At 38.6% G+C, this 23,357-nt stretch overlaps 1 protein-coding gene across 3 annotated transcripts in view; it reads left to right on the top strand.

The window, feature by feature from the left end:
• The first annotated feature begins 8,898 nt into the window (after positions 1 to 8,898).
• DCP2 (decapping mRNA 2) overlaps positions 8,899 to 23,357 on the top strand; it is a 76,836-nt gene continuing 62,377 nt past the window's right edge. Inside the window, exons 1-2 of one of the 3 annotated variants that reach the window (XM_016431359.2) lie at positions 8,899 to 9,251; positions 17,271 to 17,422. In XM_016431359.2, the coding sequence (XP_016286845.1) occupies positions 9,199 to 9,251; positions 17,271 to 17,422 (205 nt within the window). In that variant the 5' untranslated portion in view covers positions 8,899 to 9,198. The remainder of the gene's footprint in view (positions 9,252 to 17,270; positions 17,423 to 23,357) is intronic. The other 2 variants (XM_007486591.3, XM_016431358.2) reach the window with 2 other exon arrangements.

Raw genomic sequence — 23,357 nt, 5'->3', positions numbered from 1 at the left:
CTCTCATATTATTTCTCCTTTATTGAAGAGAGAACAATAATGTAATCAAGAGAAATAGCCAAAAGCAGAGGAAAATCTGAGATTTGAAGAAGATGGAACCAGGAGGGGCAGATGGAACATTCAGAGGACCTGTGGGGATGGGAGAGAGTTCCAAGTGCATGGAAGCAGTTGGAGCCAGAAAGATTTCTGGTCTTCTCATTTTAGACTCTGAGAAAGAGAGAGCTAGGAAAGACTCTTCGCAAACCCTTTTGATTGAACAGTATTGAAGAAAGTTCTTGCCCAATTGAAGACATCTGTTTTAAAGACTACCTTTCCCTTAGGGCAGTGGTTCTCAACCTTTCTAATGCTGTGACCCCACAATACAGTTCCTCATGTTGTGGTGACCCCAAACTAAAAAATTATTTTGGTGGATACTTCAAAACTGTAATTTTGCTACAGTTATGATTTGGAATGTAAATACCTGATATGCATTATGTATTCTCATTGCTACAAATCAAACATAATTTAAACATAGTGATTAATAAAAAAAAATATTTAATTATACATTGAGAATTATTAATCCAGCAGGAGACAGCCTGAGCACTGGGGCAGGAGGTAAGTCCTGCCTGGGGAGGGGGTCCGCAGATGCTGCCCTCTTCTTCCTGTCCTTTCCCTCCAGCTCGAGCTGAGGCTTCACTTTGCTGGGGTTACTCAGCTCCGTTATCTACTCCAGGAGTTATCTTCTCCAGGACTCATTCTTAACCCCTCTGGAGCCAGCGCCCAGAGGCTCTCTCTGGGTATCTGTTTGAGTACAGTCTCCAGGCAACAGTGTAAATCCATTGCCCCTCATAGGGGGAGGGCTGCTGATAGGTAACTAATATTAGTACAATGTGCAGTTAGCAGGGTCCCCGTTCTTTCCAAGATCTTGCTGTAAAGTAGCGTGATTTCTCAGCTGCTAAAGCCATCGGAAACATGTATTTTCCGATGACTTTAGGCGACCCCTGTGTTTTGGTTGTTCGACTCCTGCAGGGTCACGACCCACAGGTTGAGAACCGCTGATTTAGAAGGTAATGTTGAATCCAGCCAGGGGGACAGCATAGATGGAAAGCTGTCTCTTGAAGGACATCATTTCTGGGGTCTTTATACTCTTTTTTTTTTTACTTCCTAGTGATCACTTTGCTCAAATTATCAATTACAAGATCTAGAATTACTCTGCAATTGTTTTCCCTTTCATTTGAAAGATTCATTTGCTACAGAATATGAAATAGTGCTACAGCAAGGTAAAGTTATCAGAACAGCTAGAAAATCAATTTTACTGAATTAAATAAACAATTATAAGGCCATTCTGTTCTATACTATTCATGTCAGCTTTTCCCACAATCAGCTACTAAATTTTTATTTTATCAAGCCCACTGCAGTATTATTGTATAATACTCAAATGTGTAACAAAGGTTATACCTGTATTCATATAAGTAAAGATCTTCCATGGTATGTTGAAAGTACTAGATTTGAGCCCCAGTTCTGATTCAGCCTTTTTTTTTGTCTATATACTCTTTACAATAGGTGGATCCTTGACTTGAGGAGGGTATGCCCTCAGGCACAAGGGGGTGGGGTGTCATCTGACCAGGGTCAGTCTGAAGACATAGGGGTGACCCTCATAGTTTAGGAGACAGATAGATATCTTAGATACAACCTTATGGTATCAAAGCATAGCCTGGAGGTGTATCTCTATGTCCATCTCAAAACCTAAAGGACATCTAAGGAGGTTAATCCTCTCAGAGGCCTTTCCCTTTGATGTAGCAGGGTCTTACAGGAGTTATCAGATATTTTAGAGTTAGTAGTTGAAAGGAAGCAAAGGAATTTTCCTGCTTAAATTTTGGCCTGAAATGCTTCTATAATTTGGGGGGTACAATATCCCATGCCATCTCCCCGCTCCAATTTTCTAGGGGGAAAGGGGCAATGTTCTCAGTAATTTGTAGCTTCTTCATAGTTTGGAATGGTTGTAGAGATGCCCCTGCCTGTCCTTAGAAGAGAGATAGAAGTACTGGCTATAGGAGACATCCAGGGGTTCAGGCTGGAAAGATTGCAGGGGTTGCAATGGCATCTCGGTGACTCCCATGAGTGCTTTCACCCTAGGAGCAACTAGAGAAATGATGACATTACAAATACAAGGTCCACAAATCAAGATGCCCCCAATTATCAGGATGATAAGAATAAAAGGGGCAAGTAAGGAATATAACCATGATGTCCAGGAGGATATCAGGAAATAGTTTTCTGCAGGTATCCACCATCCAAGTGGACACCTCTTGGATTTGTACCTCCAATTTGTGGGAGTTATTGATATAGACACAAGAAAAAGTATTCTGAACCATATAAACTCCACCTTCTGCTGCCAACAGATAGTTGAAGGCAATTCTATTGTCCATCACCACATTTGCCAAGGAATCCAAAAACTCCTGAAGATCCTCAAGACCTATGGCTATCACATTGAAAATTCTCCTAATTGCTAAGGTCAAGTTGGTCAGTATGATTTCATGGCTTAAGTGCTCTACCCAGGGAAATGTCAGTGCTATGGTCTTCTGAACCCACCAGAGGAAACTATCCCAAGAGCCCTTCTTTACCCTGTGTTCTTTGGTGGGATAAAGGGTTATGTAATTCTGGTATAAAAATACATGGGGATCCAGGAGACGCAAAAGACATTCCTCATAGTTGATATAGGGGCTAAGACAGGATGTAGTTAAAACTACTGACTTAAAAGATTCTTCAGGTGACCACTCTGGGGCATAAAATGGGGGCTTGGCCTAAGAAGCAAGGGGCACCATGTGGTGGCCATAAATGCACCTGTACCCTGAAGGAGCACAAATAGATCTGTCTGGATTTTAGCATTTGGGTAGCATTAATTCCCCATTCAGAGGAACTCTTGAGGGTACAGTTTTTAGCATAGACTAGGAGTGTTGTTGTCAGAAAAGGGGTGGTAGGGAGGAGAACTTCTTGAAGCTTTCCCCAGGAGTCTGGATGGTTACAAAAGGATACCAATATATACAAATAAAGGAATACACTGTTACCCCTATCAGGAAAGTGGCAAGATCCTCAGAGCAATTTCTACACAGTGCATGAGTCATATTAAAAGGAAAAAAAAGATCAGTGTTCCAATCCTTATCAAAGCACTTATACAAGAAGGTTAACCCATCCATCCTTTATGAGAGCTGTCCCACCATGATAGGCATGGGGGTAGTCTATAAAAGTGATAGGCTGCCCTGTGAGAAAGCAAGGAGTATTCTCTAAGGTATCCCATAGGGGAATGGTCAAAACTGGAGTGGATGCGAATCTCCTGGAAGCCTCAAGTCTGGGGTAAGCCTCAGAGACACTAAGATCACAAGCTAAAGGCCTGGGATTCCCTCTTTGGGGGTATTTGATACATACCCAACAGTCAGAGGACTTGCTTGCTACAGTTTCCTCAAGTTGAATCAGGGAATTATTTATCCAGGTGGCTGGGCATACATAATTTAAAACACAGAAGACCCAGAATGTGAGGAGAGGAATAGTCATGGGTCAGGAGTTAAGAGTTAAAGCAACAGAATCAACAAGAGGGATTAAGATAACAGGGAGAGTGGGGGCAGCTGGGTAGCTCAGTGGATTGAGAGCCAGGCCTAGAGATGGGAGGTCCTAGGTTAAAATCTGACCTCAGACACTTTCTAGCTGTGTGACCCTGGGCAAGTCACTTGACCTCCATTGCCTAAGCCCTTACCACTCTTCTGCCTTGGAGCCAATACACAGTATTGACTCCAGAGGGAAGGTAAGGGTTAAAAAAAAAAAAAAGATAACAGGGAGGAAGGGGGAGGGGACAATTTATTTCAAAGTGTCTTTTGGTTGGTTTTCCCTGTAGGGAAAGAGGAATTTGAGATCTTCCACTGGTTCAAGGAATAGATGTCTTCTATCCCCTCTCCCCCATTCTTGGGGGAATGAAGTGTTTAATACAAGAGACATGAGTCCATATATTCTGCCCTTCCAGCTTTGTAGTGGTAGAGGTGGATAGGATAACTTGATAGTGTAGGAAGAGAAGGTATGAAGTGTAAGAGTTTGATTGACAGCCTTCAAACCTCAGAATTCTCCATGAGCTGGCTGGGTGAGAGTTCCAAGCTGTTGAAGGTAAACTGTCTGTCTGAAGCTGATGGTGAAGCCTGAAGGGTGTGTGTGCCTTGGACTATACCTAGACAAGATCATCTTGGAAGCTGACTGCCTCTGAATAAAACAACAAGGCTGAGAGGAAGATTTCCCATACACTCTGGTGGACAGAGTGTGTTGGAGGAACCTTTCTCTCTATTCCCTGGGACTTCTGAGGACTCAAAGCTGGATTCCTGCTATCTACCTGCTAAGGACTCTGAGATTTTGGGTTCCCTGTTGGATTTACCCCTTAGTAATCTGTAGTTTAGTTATTTAGACAGGTTAGCTTAGGAAAATAATTATAGTGGATAAATATCTTGGGCTTATAGTCAAATGCAAACCGCTCCCTTGATTCTTTCATTGTTAATAAATTCAATTTATTTATATGTGATTTTACCCTTTGTATATAAACTTCCTTCCCCCTTTCCAAAATTTATTGTAACAATAGGGATGCTTCCATCAAGGTGTTGGCTGGTTTGATCCTTCTGATCTCTAGGTTTTCAGGTAGACCAAGTCTGTCTCCTGTTTGGGCTGGATGCAGGAATTTCTCTTTATTCTCCTTTGAAGCTTTGGGGAGAATCTGACTGACATATTCTCTTAGAGCCTGGCAAATGGGACCAATTTGCTTAGAGAATCACATAAGGCTATGGATTTCTGTATCTAAAAAAAATCAGAGGTATAGAAAGGTTTCCCATATAGGTGCTCAAATGGGCTCTGCCCTAGATTTGCTTGGGGAGCTATCCTGATTCTGATCATTGCAAATTGGGAGGGCCTGGACCCAGTCAATCTTTGCCTCCTCACAAAGGTGGGTGAGGGCCCTTTTTAGGGTCTGATTCATACTTTCTGATTTCCCTGAAGAATAGGGGTGCCAGACTGAGTGTAGATGATAAGTAATGCCCAATGCTTTGGCAACCATCTGTGTGATTTGTGAAATAAATGCAGGGCCAGGAGGCCTAATCTGGGGATTATTTCATTAAGTAAGGCCTTTGTTACATCTTGTGCCTTTTCTGTTTTAGTGGGGTACACCTCAATCCAGCCCATAAAGGTGTCAACAAAGACTAAAAGGGTTTTGTACTTTTTGCAAGGTGGTATGTGGGCCAATTTTCCCCAGGTAATTCCTCTCTCCTTTGAATTGCCTTAAGTAGGGGAGGTGGTTTGAGAGCTCCTGTGCTATTTGTTTGAGCACAGAGAGTACAAGATTTGTATACCTCTCAGATGGTTTCAGAGATGCCTTTGCCTGTGAAGAGTGGCCTTATAAAGTGATTAGTACTTCTCTGCCCAAGTGTGAAGCTATGTAGATCCATCATCAATTTCCACATTAAGTTCCTAAGAAGGAATAGCAATCCAGAGGGAGAGTGCCACCATCTGCTGTTTTCAGGGGCAAATCCCTGAAGTTCTGCCTGTTCAATTTCCTCCTTTGTATTGTAAAAATTAAAATTAATGTGCAATAATAAAATATATTTTAAGAGATTTATTAATGATCATTAGAAGTAAAGGAATAAAAAGGTAACAAAACAAAACAAAAAACATGTGCCCATGGCTAATCAACCTGTTCAAACCCCCCACATTTACCATCACCAAGCAGGAAACAGGAAGTCAGAGAGCACCAGATCAGGCATGCCCACTGAATTTATCCCTCTTTCTACAGGAAGTACTTAATGACAGGAAGTCAGTGGGCTCCTGGGAAATGCAGTTTTTAGGGTAAAAGATTTCTAATTACATAGTATATGAGGGAGAGATATTTCCTGGCACTGTGGGGTGCAGTAGGGTTAGGATAAGAGCAGTCAAGGGAGTGGCTTGTGTAGCCCTCTTGTCAGCTAGGTCCGCCCTATGATTCTCTTGGGCTATGTTGAAGTCCAGATCTTGGTGTCCCTGGCAGTGCATAAGAGATCTGACTTGGAAGTATGACAGCCTCAAGTAGGCTCAGGATTTCCTTCCCATACTTTAAGGGAGAATTCTTAGAGGTTAGTAAACCTCTTTCTTTCCATCTGGCCTTGTGGGCATGTAGAACATGGAAAGCATACCTTGTGTCAGTATAGATGTTAGTCTTCCCCTTTAGTTAGCTGTAACACTCTTGTGATGGCAATTGGCTCTGCTTTTTGCATTGAAGTCCCAGGGAACTTCAAAGAGAGGTTTGGCAATGATCCCAAAATTAGGGATCCATACCCAGAAAGGTTCAGAGCTGTCTTTTTGTGGAGGTAACAGGCAATGGAAAGGATAGCCTGTTTCCAGTCTGTGGTCAGAGAGCAGGAATTTGGGGTGAGGGTGTGTCCCAAATAAGTTACAGACTGAGAGACTAGTTGGGCTTTAAAGGCAGAGATTTTGTAACCCCATTCTCCTAGGAAATTTAGAATAAAAATTGTATCTGTGACAAAAGCAGTCTTCAATGGACCCGATATCAAAATGTCATGGATATATTGTAAGATTGAGCTATTTGTGAGTTTTAGGGCTCTGACATCTTTGCTGAGGGCATTCCCAAAGTAATGGGAGTATCATTTCAATCCTGGGGAAGGACACACCATGTGATTTGATGTTTTTTGATTTGATTTGATTTTTGATTTGATTTGATGGGGTTTGATGAGGAGACCCTCCCCCAAATGCAAAGAGGAATCTGCACTCTGGGTGAAGGGGTATAGTGGTAAAAAACTACTGAAAATTTCCTGGTATCTGAGCCAGAATGGTATAATGGAGTGGACAGAAATTATCGCTTCATTAATATGTCTAAGATCTTGGACCACACTCCAAACCCAATTTGGTTTTTTCACTGGGAGGAGAGGTGAATTACAAGGTAAAGAACAATTCTCCAATAGGCCACGGGCTAGGAATTTATCAATGAGAGGTTGTAATCCCTTTCTGGCCTCAGGGAATATAGGGTATTGCTTTCTATGTGGATAAGGAGAATTGGGTTTAAGGTGAACCATTACTGGGGTTGCAGGAATGCCTGGATCCCAGACTATGGGAAGCACTTTCTCCCAGATTTCTGATAAAATTGTTGGGGGTTTCTTCAAAGGAGTGGCTAGACACAATGAGGAAGACAGAGTTGAGATAATGGAGAATTGAGAGCCTAGCTTCTTCATGGTATCCCTGCCCAGTAAGGGACATGGCAAGAAGGGAATAATCAAAAATACATGTTGAAATAATTTGTCTTCATGGACACAGACTAGGGGTGCCATTTCTCTGCTTCTAGGTATCTTCCCAACAACTCTAATTACCTTGTGGTATGATAAAATAGCTCTTCTGCCTAAGTGCTTTAGTAAATATGTGCTAACAGTTTATCATGTCTCCTAGGTTTGAAGGATCTCTATTGTCCCTTTTGGGATAGACCAATTAGGTCTATATAGGTAAGGAAAACAAGGATTTTAAAGATGCAAAATCAGCAGCTTGGAATGTAGACCCTAAGCACAGAAGGGAGCATACTAACTGGAGATAGTAAAGGCACCTTTGGGAATGCTCAGTGAGGTGGGGTTGCAACCCTTGTTACATAAGAATCCAAAAAAAGATATATGTGTGTAGGCAAAATAAATACACTAGAAGTTGGGGTGGGGGTGGGAATCAAAAAAGGGCTTATGTACAAAGTTGTGCTTAAATTGAGATTTGGATTTTTTAAAAAATGCCAGAGTAGCTTGCATTTGACACATCTATTTCTTTCTTTCCAGTCATATAGCTAGTACCTTAGTTCAAACTCTTATGACCTGCACTATTTTCTGCCTCCATTCTCTCTTTTATCTCACTCATACCCTACAAAGGTGACAAATTTCTTAAAAGTTCAGATCTTTCTATGACTTCCCTGATTCAGAACACACACACAAAAAAACAAAAACAAAAAAAGTAGGTGGCTATCTATTGCCTCTAGTGTAAAATCAATGAAGAAGCATTTAAGCAGCTGATGCAGTCTTTAAATGCAAAACACGGTATGCACAGGAGATACAGAAAAGTCAGTCCGTATTCTAAAATACTGAACTTAATATGGCATTTAAAGACATTGGAAATCCATTCTACCTGTGCACACTACTAGTTTAACTTCTAGTTAAATTGACCAGTTTGATCTTTCTCACACATTCCTTTTCCCAGGCCTTTGTCTTTCTTTTTTTTTTAACCCTTACCTTCCGTCTTGGAATCAATACTGTGTATTGGCTCCAAGGCAGAAGAGTGGTAAGGGTTAGGCAATGGGGGTCAAGTGACTTGCCTAGGGTCACACACCTGGGAAGTGTCTGAGGCTAGATTTGAACCTAGGACCTCTAGGCCTGGCTCTCAATCCACTGAGCTAACAAGCTACCCAGCTGCCCCTCCCTTCCCCCCCTTTGTCTTTTATATTCCTCTAGGCTGGAATGCCTTCCTCACCTTTATCTCTTGGAATCTCTAAGTTCCTTCTAGGAGCTGTTCAAACTCCCACCTTCAGCTGTTAGTGCTTATTGTCCCGTCACCCCCATCCTCATTACCTTGTATACAAAATTTGTTGATATTTTGCATCAACATATAAGAGTCTATTTTGTTTCTCAAAACAGAATGTAAAGTCCTTGAGGGGCTACTTCCAAAGTCCCTGGAAACCCAAATAGTAAGAACCCCTGGCCTTTATAGCGGTCCAGAAAGCGCACGCGCAATTCACCTTCAGGTTTCACTTATTGGCAGCGGGAAGTTGGTTATCCAGAGTAGAGACGGCGCTTCCTCTGTATGGATTGGAGCGGACGCCTCAACAAACAAGGGTCCTATTGGCTAAAGCTTTCGTCTCTTGAATTTGCCATCTTCCTATTGGACTTTGTAGAGGAACGAAATTGAGCCCATAGTAGCCACTCCGCCCTCTCCCTTGTTCGAGGCCACTGCGGCAGTGGGGAATCTGCACCTAGTCGGGACGGAAGTGAATGGGTTCCGCCCCCTTCCTCATCTCTTCCTCGCCTTTTGGGGCCAGCTTCCGTGTGGAGTGGGTGCTCTTGTGTTTCTCAGGGAGCCTGTGCCGCTCACGCTTGTGACTCCTGGTGTGGATGCGCGTGTGCGTGCGCGCGCGCGTGCACTGCCCCTCGTCCCCAGGCTGTGCTGCGCCGGGATGCTGTGCTCATCATGGAGACCAAACGAGTCGAGATTCCCGGCAGCGTTCTGGATGATCTTTGCAGGTACCTTAAGACGCTGCCGGGGTCCCCAGTTTCCCTCTCCTCCACCCACCCCTTTAGTCCCTCCTTTTCCTATCTTCCCCTAGACCCTTTGCGCCTGCCCCTCCCACTTTTCTTCCTCCTCTTCTACAATGTCCATTCACTTTGAACTCTCCAGAACCTTCAAGTCCCATCTCCCTCTTCCAGAATTGGACTCCCTTCCGCTGCAGCTTTCCCTTTTCCTACTTTCTCATGTCTTCTTTCACTTTATTCTTTCGTATTCCAGTTATCTGTCGTTATTTTAGATTCTTTCCCCATTCTGAACACTACTTAATTGCATTGATTTACCTAGTTTTAGATTAGCTTCAGATGTATATGTATTTCTATCAAAGTTACTCCATATTCCTAACAGCTGCGTTTCATTGTCCCCTCCCTCCTTGACTTAAAAAAAAAATACCTTTCAAAAGGATAGGATTTTCCCCTTTTCCCATCCTGTTTCCAGTCCTCTTTCTACAGGGGAAATATCTTCTCAGTTTTCGGAGATCACTAGATTTGCTCAAACAATTACTTACACAAACTCATAAAAACAGTAAATTAAATAATCTGTCAATCCTTTGCATTTATTAAAAACAAAACAAAAAAGTTGGCTTTTTGCGGGGTGTCTTTCCTGTACCTATCACTAGGGAAAAAAAAACAAACAATTTTAAGAGCTACTTTTCCCTTTCTATCCTTTATTCTGGCGTCAATTGGAATACACATTGCACCAGCGATTAAAACAATGAAATATCCTAAGAAATTTTCTACCCTGGCACTTCCTGTCCTTAGACTGTGAGCTCCTTGATAGCAGGGACTATTTTTTCCTTTCTTTGTATCCTCAGTGCTTTAGCCATTATTATCTGGCACATGCTAGGTGATTACTAAATGCTAGTTGACTGACTTGAGAGCGAAATAACTAAGGCATTAGAAGATGTGGAGTTTTTTGGTATCATTTGAACGCTGTAATAAGTTGAGGCATTTCTTGGGTTTTGTAGATGTAAAATAATTTAGATCTTAAAGATCTAAAGTGGGTTCAAGTAATATTTTTGGGATTGAATTGTTTGGTCAGAATGTGACTTAATAGTAGTTATTGCTGTTTTAAAACTCTCAATAGTAAAATCTTTTATTCTTATTTTCTGTCAGAATTCCTCAGAAATATGATTTCAAAAAATGTGATTTCCTTTTTTATTTGAAGCTAGATTTATCTCTGGAGTTTGTCACTTCAACCATATTAAGTACTAAGTGTGAATTAATAGTAGATATATTTCTAGTATCCCTAAAAACTTAATCATTGTCACATGTCACTAGAAATGTCCCTTCAACCCAGAAATCTTGTTATATCTCTGTTGATATGTCGTAGAAGACTCAAACCAAGTAAAACTGTTTCTATTGTAAGTTTTTCTTAAGGTATTTTGGAGTAGTATAGCAGAACCAGAACCTTTCAAATCTCAATCTAAATAAGTTTATATTAAATTAGCTTATATTTACGCATAAGGTGTTAGTGATAGCAGTCTGCAATAAAAATGAATTCAATTTAGCCCTATATGTATTTTTTTTAAACCCTTACCTTCCATCTTGGAGTCAATACATTGGCTCCAAGGCAGAAGAGTGGTAAGGGCTAGGCAATGGGGGTCAAGTGACTTGCCCAGGGTCACACAGCTGGGATGTGTCTGAGGCCAGATTTGAACCTAGGACCTCCCGTCTCTAGGCCTGGCTCTCAATCCATTGAGCTATCCAGCTGCCCCCCCAGCCCTATATTTTTTACTAAGTATCTGCTATGTGCCAAGGACTGTATTAAATGCTGGGGATAGAAAAAATACAAAATGCAATTGCTTGCATGCTACTGTATTCAGTATCATAAGATAATTTTAATTAATATAATAAGTTCAGTCCACCAATAAGAAGCATTTATTAAGTACCTACTCTGTACTAGGGATACAAAGAAGGGCAGAAGACAGTTCTTCCTCTCAAGGAGCTTACAATTTAATCAGGAAGACAACACACAATTATGTACCGCCAAATTATATATAGGATAAATCTGAGATAATCAATAGAGGGTAGTCATTAGGATAAGGGGTATTGAGAAAGGCTTCTTATAGAAAATGGAATTTTACTTGGAACTTGAAGGAAGTCTAGAAAAGTAGGAGGCAGAAATGAAGACAGTATTGCAACCATGTAAAACAACCATGCTCAGAGCTTGGAGATAATGTGTCTTATTCAAGGAACAGCAAGGTGGTTGTCACTGGATCACAGAATACTTGGTGGCAAGTAAGATGTGAGAAGACTCGAAAGGTAGAAGGGAACCAAATTTCAAAGGTCTTGAATACTTTGAATACCTAACAGGATTTTTTATTTGATTCCAGAAGTGATAGGGAGTCACTGGAGTTTACTGAATAGGGAAAAGAATTGTTGGTGAAATGGTCAGATCTGTGCTTTAGGAAGAATAATTTTATAGCTCAGTGTAAGGTAGATTGGAGTGAGCAGACTCATGATGTAGCTTTTGGAGTAGTGCAGATGTGAGATAATAAGTCTGCACCCAGAGTGGTAGCAATGTCAGAGTTGAAAAGGGGAGTATATAAGAGAAACATTATAAAAATAAGATCTACATATTGACAGCAGCTTGGATATGGGGTGGTAAGAGAGAATAAGGAGTTGAGGATAAAACCTAGTTTATAAGCCTGGGTGAGTGGGAAGATGATGGTACTCTTGACATTAATAGAGAAATTTGGAAGCTTGGAGAAAGTGAGGAGAAAGATGAGTTCCTTTTTGGACTTAAAATTTTAAGGAATATACCATTTTAGATGTTGGATAACAATAAATATTTGGCATTATGAATTAGGAGGCCAGTAGAGAGGTTAGGATTGGATAAGTAGATCTAAGAATCTTTATCTTAGAGATGATATTTGAAACCATAGCGATGAGCTCACTAAGAGGAATAGTATAGAGGGAGAAGAGAAGCCCAGGACCTTGGAAACATCTACCCTTATTGGACTTGATGTGGACAGAGAGACAGCAAAGTAAACTGAAAAGTAGTTAGGGGAGAACTGGGATAGAATAATATCATGGAAACCTTGAAGAGAGGTCAAGAAAGATATCACTGATAATTTTGAAGCCAGCAATTTCAGTTGAATAATGATGTTGGAAGCCAGATTATAAAGAGTTAAAAAGAAAGTATGAGGAGAGGAAATAGTGGCACTTATTGTAGATGACCTCAAGGAGTCTAGCAATGATATGAGATGATAGTTAATGAGGATGGACAGATCAAGTGAGTTTTTTTGAGGATAGGCTATGTTTGTAAGGCAGTAGGGCAGTAGCCAGTAGAGCTGGAGAGATTGAAGATAAGTGAGAGGGTGGAGATGATGGAGGGGTGTGATCTAGTAGAAAGATGGAAAGAAATGTGATCCTCTTGTGTACCTTGAAGTGTTTACCTTTTTAAGGGTAATGACCACTTCATGTGAGACATGGAACCAAGAGGTCATAATGAGGAATGAAGGAGTGTTGCTAGTTAATGACCTAGGAAAGAAGTGAGGGTTAGAGGACTGGAGGTCATAGTGTAAGTGAAGAACAGTGTTTGGGGTTGCAAGACAGGGAGAGGTGGGACAGACTGTAATCAGATAAGGGAATTTCAGAATTATGAACATGGAAGTGGTGGTGCATTTATGGGGTGATGGCAGGATCAAGAATATGACCATCTGGCATGGTAAGTGTATTTTTAAGTATTTGAAAAGATGTATTTTGGGAAAGTTAATTAACATTTATTTTGAATTGAGAAGGATTAGATAATTTTATAATTGTGCTGCTCAAATGATTAGAGCATATTTACATGAACTCTTAAGGTTAGCTATTAGATACAGTTTTGTTTCAGAAATTTAATAATAATAATAGCATTTATATAGCACTTGTTACTTGACAGGCACTGTCCTAAATATTTTGCAGTTTTTATCTTATTGAATCCTCACAAGAACCCTGGGAGATAGGTGCTTTTATTATCCCTATTTTATAGATGAAGAAACTGAAGCAGGATTTGAACTTATACTTTCCTGATTCCAGTGTTGGTGCTGTTTCCTCTTTGCCACCTACCTTCCTAAATCATTTTAATATTATTTCGATTTTTAAAATTATTTTGAAACTAGTTAGGGTTTTTTTTTTTAATTAGAGACTAGAACTGCAGGCCCCAAATGTCATCACATCATGTCATTGAAGGGTTAACTATAAAAGATACTTGCCCTGATATATTTATGGGAATTGGCATTTCTCCGAATATCAGATTCAAGAACAGAACAACTTTGTTTGGCTGAGTAAGCAAATTAGCCTTGCCTCTGGGTGTTTTAAAATTGTTAAGCCCACAACAAATTTCAGAAGTTTTATTTTGCTACTTGGAGACTTTGCAGTTGTGGTCATGGATTATGAAAGGAAGAAATTGAGTTGTAGAATAGAAATGAAGAGAAGGATTTAATTTTGTGGAGAAGATGTGTTATCAGAGAAAGCAGAGTTGGAGGTCATGGGAAGGAAGAGGTTGAGCAGAGAATGAGAGTATAAATCAGATACTGAATTCCTGTAGGAAGAAGGGAGAGTGATTTTGAGGTTATTAGATGACTGCAAAAAGGATTCGAACTATAGTTATAGTCTGGTATAGTGAACCTTGAAAAACAGATTGTTGGGTTACGGGGACAAATGAAAGTGTGACAGTAAAAAAGGCGTATTCATTTTCCTCCATGGCCTCATGGAAAGGTAGCAAGAACTGAATTGTTCAGAGACATACAAGTTTTTGATGCCAGATAGGAGTATGAGAGGGAAAAATCCAAGGTAAAATTTGCTAATGATAGGGTACCTTTCCATAAGGCAGAATAAAAGAGATTAGAGACTAGCCAAAGGCAGACTTGAGTTCTATTGAGATGGGAGTTTTTACCTAGGCAGATTGAGAGAGGATTAAAAGACGTTAAGAAATGTTAAGTTAAGAAATGGCTAATCACAGGATAGAGGGATTACCAAGTATGGAGGAGTCCTTTTGGCTATGTTTTGCAGTAGTGCAAGGTAGAGCAGGACTGAGGTAGGTATATGGTGACCAGGAGAATCTAAAGATGAATGAAACTTTTATAATTTTCCCTAATGTAAATAAACTTAAGATCTTGTTCTGAATATCTGAATACAGGTTGAAGTCATATTTTACAAGTAAGGGTGAAATAGCTTATGTTTTAAAAAATGTGTTTTGAGTTTGAGTATATGACTTCTTTTACACCTGTGGCCCAGCAAGGAGGGATGTGTTTAAAACTCATCATGACCAAAACAGAATTAATTATATATCTCCTCAAATTCACCCCTCTTGCAGAATTTTTTATACTTGTTAAGGACATCAACATGATTCCTATCACCCAAGTTTGCAGTTTTCACTTTCATTTTTTAAAAACCCCTCACTTTCCATTTTGGAATCAATTGATTCCAAAGCAGAAGAGAGGTAAGGGCTAGGGAATTGGGGCTAAGTGAATTGCCTAGGGTCACTAGGAAGTGTCTGAGACCATATTTGAACCCAGAACCTTCCAGCTCTAGATCTGGCTCTCTATCCACTTAACCACCCAGCTTCCCCCTCACTTTCATATTGACTATTTTCTTAGCTTGTATTTAAGCAGTTACCAAATCTTGTTTCATTATCCATAACCTCTTTCATATGCCCCCTTCTCTACATTCCTGGCCAACATTAGTTCAGACCCTCATTCCCTCTCACCTGGACTATTACTGTAGCTTTCAAATGAGTCTCCTGCCTTAATAATCTCCCCTCCAATTCATTTTTCTCATATGTGTCAAGTAATTTTTCCCCAAATGAAAATTATGACCATCTTACATAGTGAATATACCCTTGGGGGCTTTCTGTTATCTTTAATATCAAATATAAATTCCCTTATGGTTCTTTGCAGCCTTCTGCTATCTTACCTTTCCAACTTGCCTGTACATATTCTGTATTCCATGGTCCAAATATGCAAGTTGATATGCTATTCCTTCTAAATGATACTCTATCTCCCACCTCTTTGCTTTTACACTGGTATGCTTAGAATAGTCTTCTTCACTTTGATTTCTCAAAAACTTCTTCAAGTCTCAGTTCCCAAGTACCATCTCCTGTTTGGAGGTCTTTCTTGGTTCCTGCCTTCACTTCTCAGAATCTTCAAGTACTTTCTCAAGCAGCATGTTCTGCTTGAAGGCTGCTAATGCTTTCCCTTCTCAGTTTTATAAGTATTTCATATTTGACACCTATGTTGACCGAGTGACTGGGCAAATAATTAAATCCTTCTGCTCATCGACATTGGTAATTTCCTCAGTCAGAAAATTTAAGGCCCAATTCCTATCCCTGTGTATACATGTATATATGAAGACAAAAGTCACATAGTCTTTGCCCTCAAGGAACTTGCATTGTAAGGGTGTGTGTGTGTGTGTGTGTGTGTGTGTGTGTGTGTGTGTGTGCGCGTGCGCGTGCATGTGTATACATCCATATAGGGCAGCGACTTTCATTTTGTCTTTGTATTCCCCAGTTTGGCTCTTGTTCAGTTATTTTTCAGTCATGTCCAACTCTTTGTGACTCCACTTGGGGTTTATTGGCAAAGCTCCAACTCATTTTACAAGGTGAGGAAACTGAGGCCGTGACTTGCCCAGGATCATATAGCTAATGTTTGAGGCCAGAATTGAACTTGGGAAGATGAGTCTTCCTGACTTCAGACCTGGCAGTTAATAAATACATTCTTGCTTACTTGCTTACCAGTACTTTGTAGTCAAGATTGGTCAATGCATTGATCCTAATAATTGATACTAATAGTTGTTAATTTTCAAAGTGATTATCAATTGGAAAAAATTACTAAGAGTATCTGAAAATAACAACAACAAACCTAACAAAATTGGCTGCTAATTTTTTTGTTTTTCTTTACATCATTGTGGTTTGTGTATATATCATTCTTTTGGTTTGTTTACCTCATTCCATGCAAGTTCATGAAAGTTTTCCCAACTTTATCTGAATTCTGATCTGTCAATTACTATGGCATAGTAATAATCCATTGCAATTTTCTGCCATAATTTGTCCAGCCATTTCTTTTAGTAGGTACTTGTTAATTTTCAGTTTTGTTTTTGTGTGTTTTTGCTACCATAAAAAAGTACTACTATAGTTCTTTTCCTCCTGTTTTTTTAGCCTCCTTGGTTCAGTAGCTCAAAGACTCAGACTACAAATAACTTATAGTCACTTTTTCTAGTATGAGTCCAATTTGTTTTCTATAGCATTGAACCAATTCACATATTCTCCAACAACACATTAATATGTTTGTCTTCTGACATTGACTATTTCTGTGTTTTGCTATATTTGTCATCTGGATTTGAGTAGAGTTAATAAGTGCCACTTATTACGTAACAGAGTTCTTGCTATATGTTTCTTTTAATTTCTTATATGCCAAATTAAGTATATTTTAGTCAGATCACAACCTTATTTATATTTGCAGTAGGTTCTGCAGTTAATTTTATGATATTACATGTTTATGAATGTGGACTTGCCTGATATTCCTGGAAATGTATCTGTGCAGGTGGAGCTATCCGTAAGTACTATTTATTTTAATGGAGCTTAGACTATTTTAGAACCAAAAGGTAATTTGGATTTTTTTTTTTTGCTAGCATTGCTTTCTTTCTATAATAATTTGTTGTTTGATTTAAAAAAACAAACAAACCAGCTCTTATATTTTTGTCACTCAGTCAACATGTAAAATACATATAAAACTGAGAAAGGAAAGCATACAGTATGATGTAATGATATGGTGAATGTGGCACCTTTTTTTGAATACCTCTTCTTGGACAGTGTGGCACTTTAATTTCCTGAGGAGTAGAGTTTTGTTTTATAATAAAGAATGTTTCTGTGCCAGTAAGTCATCTTTGATTAACCTTTCTGTTTCCATCAGCCTTGTTCCATGTCTAGGCTGATAAATACACTTCTTTTATCTTTATTGCTATTTGTGAATGTAATTTTGGCTTTTTTTTTTTCAGCCGATTTATTTTGCATATTCCCAGTGAGGAAAGAGACAACGCTATCCGAGTGTGCTTTCAGATTGAACTTGCCCATTGGTTTTATTTGGATTTCTACATGCAGAACACACCAGGATTACCTCAGTGTGGGATAAGAGATTTTGCTAAAGCTGATATCCTTTTTATTAGTGTAATTATAATTTTTTATTCTTGTTAGTAAAATATCCTGTACTAACAAAGTTTTCTTTCATGTAATGTCTTTGAGGGTTATAAACTACCCCAAATATACAGTTTATCTTTAACAGGAAGGGGAAAAAAATGAGTCTTCAAATAAGAATAATAGCAAAAGTCTGAGTTTCTCTTTTTAAAATTTATTATGAGACTTGAAAGTAAAATTTTCCCCCTTTTTTTAGAACAGCTGAAGTTGGCCTATTATCTCTTGGAACTGATCTGTCTTTATCTGTTTTTACAGTTGCCATGGAAGATTCCCTTATCCAGGCATTCCCTGCGTTAATGAAAGCACAGATTCATTCCCTATTGCTGAATTTTCACAAAGTTTTCTTTAATCAAAATGGCATCTTTAGTCAGGCCAAGAAATCTTCAGAAACACTTTTTTTTCCCATTCATTTCATTTCAAAAATGATTGTTGCATGGTATGGTCCCCAATATTTGCAAAGTATTACATGCTAGGATCTATATGATATACAAATAATTCTGAAACCTGGTACTTGTTCTCAAGCAATTTACAGGATAGTTTTGGCATTAGATTAAGAATTTTTTTTTGTTTTTTGTTTTTAAAACATTATTTTATTTGGTCATTTTTATACATTGTTCATTGGAAACAGATCATTTTCTTTTCTGCCCCCCAACACCCCGCCACCCCTTCCCTAGCCGAGGCGCAATTCGTCTGGGTAAGGGAATTTTTTAAAAAACCCTTACCTTCTATCTTAGAGCCAATGTATTGGTTCCAAGGCAGAAGAGCAGGAAGAGCTATGCAATGAGAGTTAAGTGACTTGCCCAGGGTCATACAGCTATAAAGTGTCTGAGGCCAGATTTAAACCTCCATCTCTAGGCCTGGCTCTCAATCCACTGAGCCACCCAGCTGCCTCCCTGGCATTAGATTTAATCACATATTTTAAATAATTTAAGATTCATATAGTTCCAGCAAAATAGAGGAACAGTCTCAAGAAAGAACCTGTCATTAATTGCTAAAATGTATTTTAAGAATCCAGTTGCGAAAGTTTTACTTTAAGTTGTGGTGGACAAGGAAAACTTTCTGGAGATGAGATTTGGCCCTTAGTTTAGTAGAGAGAAAGAAGAAAAGATATTCAAGAAAGAATATGTGATCAAAAGGATAGAAGTGAGAAAATTCAAGGTATGTTTGGATGTAGAGTATGAATTAGTTTCTTCTGTAGCATAGTGGAGTATAGTATGGGATATGAAGCTGGAAAGGCAGATTGAAATCTGATTGTAGATGTTTCTGCATACCAGGCTAAGGAGTTTGAACTTTTATTTGTTATGGAACAGAAAGGTCATCATTTAAGGTTTTTAGCTAGAGAATGACTTATGATCAGTCAATTAAATAAGCATTTATTAAGTGCCTGTTATATTCTAGACACTATGCTGGAGGGAGAAGGGGAGAAGTTATTGTTTTTTTTTAGTAAATGTTAAAAATTGTAAGAAATTTGGGGAAAAAAATTTAAATTAAAAAAATTGAGAATACTTCTTCTCTCCTTTATGTTAACCAATATCAACAAATCATTGTTTCAAAAAGATTCCTCTGTTGGCAATGTGCAGGTTGTATTAAGGCAGGAAAACCAGCTAGATTAGTTACAGTAATAGTTATTAGCCTTCATTCCCTTCTTTAGTCATAGCCCCAGAAAAGTGTTGGATTACTTAATGGCTCTTTTTCTCAGGCAAAGAAAAATTTCAGTCTTCTTCTGGGGTTGGTTTATTAAACATTTTTTCCATATTAGTCCTTTTGTGGAAGAAAACTTAAATAAAACAACTAAAGAAATAAAGTGAAATATAGCATACTACGTGCATTCAGATTCCATCAATTTCTCTGGAGACATATGGAATTTTTCATCATGAGTCTTTTGGGATTCTTTTGGATTGTTGAGAATAACTAAGTCATTCACAGTTGTCCATCATACAATATTGCTGTTACTGTGTACAGTGTTTCTCTTGTTTTGCTCACTTCATTCTACATAAGTTTCTATAATTCTTTCCAAATTTATCTGAAATCATCCTGCTTGTCATTTCATATAACAAAAGTAGTCTGTTACGATCACATGCCACATCTTATTCATCCATTCCTCATCATCCAAAATGATGGGCATTCTTCACTTTCTAATTCTTTGCATCACAAAAAGAGAGATGCAATAAATATTTTGCTATTTATAGGTCCTTTTCATTTTTGTTTTTTATCTTTCTGGGATACAGACCTATTAATGCCCTTTGGGCATAGTTACAACTCCTCCAGTTGTTTTCCTTTTTCATCATAATAGCCAATATGATAGGTGTGAGGTAATACCTCAGAGTTCTAATTTTTCTAATTAATAGTGATTTCAAGCACTTTTTTTGCATAATTATAGATAGTTTTGATTACTTAATCTGAAAATTGCCTGTATTTATATCTTTTGACCACTTATCAGGTAGGGAATGTCTTTTTTATACATTTTACTGATTCTTTTTTGAGAAATGAGTTTTTTTAGAGAAACTTCTAAGTTTTTTTTTTCATAGTTATGATGACTGTGTATTATTCTTCAAACTATTTTCCTCCCTTTTTATCCTACTCTCTTTCTTCTTTTACTTTAGTCATTCTCAAAAGTATTTTATTTCTGGGGCAGCACTGTGTCAGCTAAGAAAATATAGAATGCAAGGCTTTCTCACCAAAAATGAGATCCATTTCCTCTTCATATCTGGTACTGTGAATATGAGCAAATGAATGTTATTACAAATATGTAGATATCAATATCCCCAAAATTCTCAATAGCCTAATTAATTATAATAGCAAACAAATACACTATCATATTTCACATAAGTTGCTGGATGGCATTTTTTTAAAGCCTATGAACCAATGGATATTTGTCACAAATTTTTACAAATGTAGCAAATCTTTCAACCTTGGTATTTAAACAAAGTAAAACTTATTTTGGGTTAAGAACATCATCAAGAAATCTAGATATCATTCTGGTGGAAGTAAAGTAGTGAGCTGAAGAGTATAAATGTGTGATGCTCCTTTTTTGGAGGCTTTTTAGAGGTACAAATGCCCTGAGCTTAACTGCCCAACTTCCATTCACATATTTAGAAATGCGGGAAGGTTGGAGTTATAATTGTATTTCACTTCAGTTACTAGAATGGGCCTTACACCTCCTGGTAGGGGTAGGCAAAAATGATCAGAGATTGTTAAGAAAATTCTAAAAATCCTTAAAATCAATTGAGATATTTAGCACATTAAATCCTCCAAAGGTTTGTAATACAATTGTAACCAGTTCTGATGAAGTCCATCTATCCTCTATGTGACAATTTACAAAGTCAAAATTAGAAAGGCTGGCTTAATTACAATGATATTTGTTCAGTATGGTTATAGGGGGAAAGCAACAGAATATAACAGTAGTTAAAACTCAGTATATTAAAATGATTCAGTGTACCAGAATAATATTGAATGCAGTAATATATGAACTTAAAATCACCATAAACAGTTAAACCATAAACAAAACAAACAGTAAAATGCAATAAAATACAGAGGTTTTTTATAAAACATTGGAGTCTGAAATGCCTTAAAAATATAAGCTCCAGTCTCTTTAAAGTTCCTTGGGTTTTTATCCATTTAGATGCCTATTGTCAGAAGGCAGGAGAATGGTCATGGTTAGGCAATGTGGTTTAAGTGACCCGCTCAGGGCCACACAGCCAGCAAGTGTCTGAGGCCAGATTCCAACCCAGGACCCCCCCGTTTCTAGGCCTGGCTCTCAGTCCATTGAGACACCCAGCTGCCCTCCCATAATGAGTTTTTGGAATCTCAACAAATGGCAAAGAGTTGCAGGGAGATTAATTTCTCTCCTGAATCTCAAGTGAGATAAATAAAAGAACCAATATAGTTAAAAGATATCCTTTTAAATAGTCTATTACTTGTAAGTTCCTGTTTGGAAAAGTCTATTCCTTCTCTCCCTTTCTTTCTCCCCTTCTATGATCCCCTCAGTCCATGCAAAGGCTAATCTTAGCCTAAGGGAAAATTACCTCCCCATCTTTACCAGCTGGTAGAAATGAGCCCTGGGCCTGAGGTGATGAGCCAGAATTGCTGGGTTCATCTGGGTCTGGATTGCAGGCAGCAGGGCAGGGCTGGGAGATTGCTAGGTGAGCGAGATCAGGGTCAAACAGCAAACAGGTCTGGAGCAGATGGCTGCAGGCAGGCAGGAGCAGCCGAGCTGGGCAGGAGGGAAGGACTCAAGAAAGTCCGAAGTGTAGTTTTCTAAAAAAGCATCTTGGAGAAACATGGATTAAAAAAATTCTAGGCAGTAGCTATGAAAAGCTGAACTTAAAAGATCAGAAGCTTGAGGGTATATCATTTTCCTAAAGTGGTTATGCCAAACTGTTAAGATTAAAATTGCCAAATTGGGGCAGGTAAAAATTAGTTTCTCTGCTAGAAGTATTATATTTTTTTAGAGGTGTATATAAGATTAAGAATTAAAGAAAACACAAAAATAAGAAAGCATGTGTCTAGGCCCAGAGAGCCCATTCACAACTACTCACATCTTGCCTGCTAGGTAGAGAGCCGAGTGTTCTCAGAAGCAGAAGTAGGAAGAGAGATTGGTAGGCTTTTACAGCCAGTTAAATAGCAATTTTGATCTCACCCAGGTGAAAATCTCAGATTAGAGGGCATCTCGGGAACTAGAGCAAGGACTTCTGGTGATTGAAGTCCAGGGTTCAAATCCCTATTTTTACAACTGTGATCAGGATTCCTTGCTATCTTGTGGCCACAAGTGCTAGGATGGTAGGATGGGACCTACTCCTGGGCCTGGTAACTAGAATAGTGATCTAGATCTGTTTGGTTGGTACCACAGAGTCCTACACCCACAGCCAGCAAAGGAAGTGCTGTAATCTACTTTGCCTAATTGTCTAATCCCCTATTACTGTCAGTGGGCTGAGAGGTCTTTGCTTCAGCTGCCTTTAAGGTCTGTGCTGTCTTGCCAAGGCAGAAGGCCACCTAGTCTAGCTGTTACTGGATAGGTCCTCCATTCCCACTTCTGTACAATGGACCCTTTGTGCTGACTTTCTGAGTTGTCTTGGTATTAAGAATTGTTTATTTTGTAGATTCTGCCACTCTAGAATTCATTTTGAAGTATTATATATCAAAGGTGTTTGGAGAATAATTTGGGAGAGATGAGAAGGGGCCCTGTTCCTTCTCCACCATCTTCAGGAGAGAAATATTAGTTCTGAAGAACTATACTTGACTAGAGTTTTATTGCTCAACAATTTGTTATCCTTTACATTATTGGACTCATGGAGATTGTTCCTTTGGCTCAACATTTTTCACTCATATCACTTTATATAAATATGCCTGGATATATAGCTTCTTTAATCTTCCACTTGTTACTACCTATATTTAAGAATGTCTAGGATGTGTTACTGCTGGTCAGTTCTGTTAGCCTAACATTCCTTGGTGGTTTACATTCTGTGTTTGTGTGTGTGTATGTAAGAGAGACTATAAAAGAAGAATTCATTAAACTTCTTAATAGGAAGGCAAAAGAGAACTCAGACCTGGGGTCAAGGAGGCAAAGAATTTTTACAATTAGAAGTTGGCCAAGTTTTGATTTGATTTTGCAAAGGTTTCTTATTACCAATTACATTATGGTTATTTTTCCCTCCAAATTTAATACTTTTCTCTAAACAAGAACAGATAATAATATTGATAATAATGTAGCATTCTTAGGTTTTACTTATATAATTTACTTTGGAATTTTTATAAGTAAATCTGTTGATAGTTCCTGGTGTAATTTTTCCTCTTTTTAAAGCTTGATTTTTTTAAACATTGCTGTAAATAAGTTGATATGTTATCAAAGTTTAACCTGTATTTTTCTCACTTCACCAATGCCACAGGAATGA

This window comes from Monodelphis domestica, chromosome 3 (genome assembly GCF_027887165.1).
Source record: "Monodelphis domestica isolate mMonDom1 chromosome 3, mMonDom1.pri, whole genome shotgun sequence".
Classification (NCBI taxonomy): domain Eukaryota; kingdom Metazoa; phylum Chordata; class Mammalia; order Didelphimorphia; family Didelphidae; genus Monodelphis; species Monodelphis domestica.
This window is presented reverse-complemented; position numbering and strand designations above follow the sequence as displayed.